The 6,045-nt window shown below is 26.5% G+C and overlaps 1 protein-coding gene across 1 annotated transcript; it reads left to right on the top strand.

Moving 5' to 3' along the window:
• The first annotated feature begins 5,331 nt into the window (after positions 1-5,331).
• LOC145841287 (NPC intracellular cholesterol transporter 2-like) lies at positions 5,332-5,820 on the top strand. Its single transcript, XM_082948653.1, has one exon. The coding sequence runs from the start codon at positions 5,332-5,334 to the stop codon at positions 5,818-5,820; it is 489 nt and encodes a 162-aa protein (XP_082804779.1).
• The last annotated feature ends 225 nt before the right edge of the window (positions 5,821-6,045 follow it).

Here is a 6,045-nt window from a genome sequence, read left to right as displayed (position 1 = left end):
CAATTTTTAAGGCCCAGTTTATGTAAGCAGAAAAAGTTCGTATACCAAACTAGACTTTTTAAATCCTTATATTAAGTAATTTTAAAGTAATTAGTTTCTTGTTAAATTTTATTTTAAAGTATAGTTTTAATTTTAATTTTTATCGCATGTTTGTTTTAGATTGTTTCAGATCTAACGAGTTTTATTAGTATACCAAATGTATATAGCATAAGAATTCGATTATTACGTCATTTTGTATTTTAAAACTTTAAACTACAGTATGATTTTATTTCAATTTGTATTCATTCTAACTTAGTAAGAATCAATTTCTGATGAGCCTTACTACGAAAATACTAAAATAAATTTAAGAAAAATGAAATTTATTCTGTTATATTTTTAAAATAAGTTATGCACCGGAAAAAAGCTGTTCAAATAATATTTAAATTGTAAAAAGGTGATAAGTAAGACGTTAAGGTTTTAATGTTTTATTTCGATTGTTAAAGTTCAAGGTAAAATAAAAATACTAATGTGAACACAAGTTAATGATAAAATATACCTACAAGTTACAACTTATTCGTTTATGCCAAAACGATTTAGATCTGTTAGGAGTGGTTAGCTTTAAACTTAAAACAATTCTTGACTATAATTGAAACACATTATTAGTAAACACTTTTCTCAGTTTTATAAACATTGTTTTACCATTAAATAAATGGTTGTTCATGAAAAAAAAAACGACGTTGGAAAACTAACTCAAAGTACTTTTGTCCACTCGGTAGCAAATTAACAGTAATAAGGTCCCCATTCATTCTAGCACATTGTGCTCTGGCTTGATCAAAATTACCTGGTTTTGGAGTGATTTTGAATTTGTAGTTTTCTTCTTTAGCTTTGTAAATGTTTTCAAGTTAAGAAACTATGATGAGCTTACAAAAACAAAAAGTTACGTTTAAACGCAATTTTTATAGTTATTTGTTTGTAAAATACTTATTCAATTATACAAAAATAATTTGAACTAGTGTTTTTTATTCAATCTACAATGTTTCGTTGTATTCCTAGTTTATCAGGGTATAAATTAAAAAAAAAACTACTTATTATTATTTAATGTTTTCTTATTTGCTTAAACCCTGAATAGCTGTCATTACAGCAAAAAATTTTTAATTAAACTAAAAACGTTAAAAATCTTGTTGTATTATTGCTCTCTTATTCTTATGTGTTGGGTACTTTATTGAAATATTTATCTATGTAGTAGTTCACAACTATAGTTAATCTTTTTTTTTTCAACTGTTTTTTAATTTTTTAAACGAACTAAGTTAGTTAAACCATTAACTAATAACTATTTAATAAAAATCATTAACTATAACATTTTTTACTTTAGTTGTTGTTAATAAAGTTATAAATAACATATTTAACCCAAACTTTTGTACATTTAGAAACTTTAGTCGTATGGTATAAAAGTGCAATTTTAAAAACTTACTTTATTATTTTGATAAGCTTAATAAGACTTTTAATTCATTTCTTTTTTATTTGCTATTGTTCTATTTAATAAAATGATTTTAGATTAACTCTTAAAAATAAACTAACAAACTCATTTGTAGCCGAGAAATTTAATTAATTTATATTTACTATATTAGTAAGAAGGTTTAAACTAAAAACTTAAATATATTTCGCTCTGCATTCTTACTTTAAATTTTTTAAAACTTACCTATTGCTAAATATATAACTAATAAAGTTTTTTTTATTAAAACAAGTACTTTATAAAATTTATTAAGTATACCTGGTGCTGTGTTCTTCGTTAAGAACAAAACGAAAAACGTCACAGTAAAACAGAACATAACAAACAAAGCTGTTATGATAATTTTGTTTCTCTTGTCCATTAAGAATATTTTCAATTTAGAGTTCATTGATATAATTGTTTTTTATTTTGTGGTAAACTCGCAAAAACATAGAGATATTTAAAGGCTCAAGTTGTTGTTTTTGTTAAACATGTGTGTAAAAAAAAATTCAACGGCGTAAACAAAATAATTTTTCACATATACATTTTAAATTGTTTTAATAAACAGAATTGTGTCAATAGACTTTATTTTGTTTACTTTCAATAAACAAAATATTGGCCTAAATATTAAAAAGTAGTTTTGAAAATAAATTTGTAGGAATTTTATAAGAAGAAAAACATACAAAAATACTGGTGATACTATTTGTATTTGAATTATAACAAGACTGTTTATTACTAAAATTTTTTTAAATCGATTCATATTTGTTTGTGAATCTTAAATTTAATTTGAATTGTACATACCTACTAAAAGTGTTATAGCTAGAAATTTGCTATTTTATACCTATAAGAAATATACATACATAAAGTATACAACATAAATTTCCTTAATTATCAGTTTCACAAAAGTAAAAATTAAAACTAAAGCTGATGTTGCAAAAAAAAGGAAAACCTATCTTTTAATATGATTACCTATGCTAATTCTTTTTATATCTTTTGTACGTGTACAATAAAATATATTACTTGTTAACCATCAACTTTTTTTTTCAGAAATATAAACTATTATATAAGATAAAAGACAACTACAATTATAAATACATTTAACTTAAAACTTTAAAGACTAGTTTTATATTGACCTTGTTAATTTTTAAAAAGTTTAATAAGTCGAATTAAACAGCAAAGATTATAAAAAAACTACAAACCAACATCACTATTGGTTATGGTCAATATGTAATAATATAAAATTAAATGATATTATTTATTGAAGGACAAAAACAGTGCTCTAAGTATTTGGTCCTAGGACCTGGTGCACGAAAAAACCTTTCGGTTGAAACTTAATTTTAACTAGTTATAAATAACTTTTTGAATGTTTAATTAGCATGATATCTTAGATTAGTCTTATGTATCTCAAACAAGCGGTGGACTAAAAATAAAAGTGTGTAACGTGTTTCCGAAAATTTAATTTATAAAGAATTATGTTTTCTTATTATAATACTATACATAAATGCTTAAAATTAAAAAAAAAAAGTTTTACTGGTAAACATTGCAGCATTTTTATATACAGATTTCTTTTTGAAAAAAACAACAAACTTTTAGATGCCGAATGGTATTAATATTTATGAAAACATTTAAAACCCTTTATCAATTTTGAAACTTGATTTAAAAGATATTTTATAATTAATTTTAAAATATCTCACAACTCAAAAGTGTGTTTAATATTTGTAACAATTATATAACGCTAGAAATATTTTAATACGCACTAAAAGTTGTACTACACTTGTATAGTAGATAAAACGAGTAATTAAAACGTTAATATAAAGTTAAATACAAATTATACAATCATCTGAATTAATTGTCGGAATTAATCAACAGAATGTCCTGAACAAGACGTTAAAAGGTATCCGAGCGATGCACAACTCGATAACCGAAACATTTTTTCGTGAACTAGGTCCTCGGACCAATTGTTTTGGCGCTTTTTTTGTCGTTCAGTAAAATATATAGTTATTTATTTGAAATATGTAATAAGTAATTTTCAAGTCGTGTTTCAAACAAATCACAGCAACAAACGTGATGTAGAATTATTTGAAATGCGTTACAATAATCTCACGCGTGTTTGTTATGAATACACCAATAATACTTGTAACTTGTCAATCAATGTATTAAGTTATCATATGAAAATTGTATGACTTGAAAATTTAGTTTGTAGCTAGATTTGAAACTTCTAAAAGTTTTGATGTTCACTATTGTCGTATTATTTTTTAGGATTTTATTTTAACTTACGTAGTTTACTAGGAAAAAATAATAATTGAGTTTTTTTTCATAACTGCTTCTCATTAAGCGTTCATTAGCTACGGTATGTAATTCTTTAAGTTAATTTGAAATTTATATCATTCAATCTTATTGAAATAAACTGTAAAGTCATCAAAATATTTATTACTTTTGTCGATTTTACATCAAAGTTTTCAAGATTTAGTAACTGAATTAAGCTTAAAGGTTAAAAAAAGTAGTAGTTTAGACAAGTTTGAAGAAAAAAAAGTAATACTGCTTACATTACAATTAAGAAGTGGTATGTTTGATGTACATTGAACCTAAATTATTAGTTACTTAATATAGTGAAATATAAACTTAAGTTTTTCATGAACGTGATTAAGTTTAAAAGACGCTAATACCAAAGTTACTTTAAGCTTTAAAGACTAAACATAAAACTATAAGTTTAAATGAAAAAAAAATGACATACTAGCAAAATTTTAGTTCAGAATATGCTATTTATAAAAGACGATCTTTTGCTTTTAAAGTGTTTTTAAACTTTTAAATTTATATAACAGTGATGTTTGTTTGATTTTACGTATTTCGTAAATAATGTTTAAAATAAATATCGAATGCTTAATCAACTTAGATTTTAAAGTTTAGATTTTTTTTAAGTTTAGATTTTAAATTAAAGCGTTTTAAATTAAAGTTTTTGCTTTAATGTTATAGATTAATGCTATTGTTGATATCCGCTTTTTTATTGGACTATAGTTTACCATAAATAACAATCTTGAGGTCTTAAAACTTTGAACTTTAAAACCTTAATCACGTTTAGCATGAATATTTCGACAAGATTATGTAAAATTTTGTCATTTTCTTTTGTTTTTCATTAACAGACCAAAAGTATTTAAACCTACAAAAAATGCTTAAAGGTAGGTTCAAAAAGGCGTACACACGGCCATAAGTATTTGTTTTATCTTTATATTTTTTCAATTAACTTAAAACAAGCAATAGATAAATTTATGAACAAATTAAAAAGTAAACTTGTGCCATTTTTCGTTGATAGTTGTAAAATTTTTAAAACATTTAATCTTTTTAGTAAACAACAATCAGTAAAAAACAACAATAAAGATTACAAAATGTTATCATTAATAAAAAAGATAATCTTTTTTGTTTTGTAATTGTAAAGCTATATACAAAAAACTAAGTATTAGAGGTTGATGCTTTTAAACCTTTCGAAAATCGTAAAAACTGAGATGAAATTAATTATAAAAGACTTCTGTTTTATATTTTTAAACAAAGCATATTTTCATATAAAAACAACCGATAACCTATAAACAAATTAACGCCTGTTATACGGCTTTCCATACAAAGGCGTGCTAAGCTCAAGGATAAAAAATCACCGATTACTGCTGTGTTCATAACAAACACTTGAATGGAAACTGAAAAAAATAATTCCTTAATCACGTGTTTGCAAAAAAAAGATTGCGGCAAGAAAAAAAAAACGAAAAAACTTCCACACCTCAAATCTGAGCACGTTGTCTTGTAAAAAGCTATAAAACAGGCAAGCAGAGCAAACTCAAACTTATTTCCTCAAAGTTTCTTCAAAACCGAGAGGCATGTTAAATTTTTTTGTTTTGCTTGCAACAGTTTGCGCCTGCCAAGCTTACACCAGGTTCACAAAGTGCGGCGCCCCGAACGACAACTACGTCATGTCGGTGAAGGCAGGCGACTGCAGGACGCCACCTTGTGTCTTCAAGAAGGGCGCCAACATGACCGTCGAGATCGACTTCTACAGCAGCCACGGCGCGGAAGGCCTCCGGATGCTGTTCTACACCATAGTGCGAGTGGACGGGACGGAAACGGTCAAGCTCGGACCGATGGAGGGACCCGGGTACTTGGACGCTTGCGCGAGTGGAGGAATCGAGTGTCCGATCAAGGCGGCGGGAAGGTACTTGTACAAAAAGGCGTTTCACGTGGACGAAGACTCGCCGACTTTGAAGGACGCGGTCGGCGAAGTGAAGCTGATCAGTTTGGCGGGCAGGAACAGGAACTACGTCGCTCGCCAGGTCTTCTGCGTTCAGTACCCGTTCGAAATCGTGGACTAAGGGGAAAAAGTTTAACCGATTTTTTTTGTTTGATTTTGTCGTTTATATTATTTTTTTATTTTGTAAAAAGTTAGTTTTACTGTTCTTTAAGATTTAGAAATAATACTAATTGCTAGAATTAACTTAAATTTGTTGGTTTCGCGTAACTTTTAATTTTTTTTTTATTTAGTTTTACAACTGAGTATCAAAAAACTTTTTAAAAAAATACTACAAAGTTTTTGCTAC

This window comes from Thalia democratica, chromosome 7 (genome assembly GCF_965202585.1).
Source record: "Thalia democratica chromosome 7, ktThaDemo2.hap1.1, whole genome shotgun sequence".
Taxonomy (NCBI): Eukaryota; Metazoa; Chordata; class Thaliacea; order Salpida; family Salpidae; genus Thalia; species Thalia democratica.
Note: the sequence above shows the minus strand (reverse complement) of the source record. Positions and strands in the feature narration are given on the sequence as shown.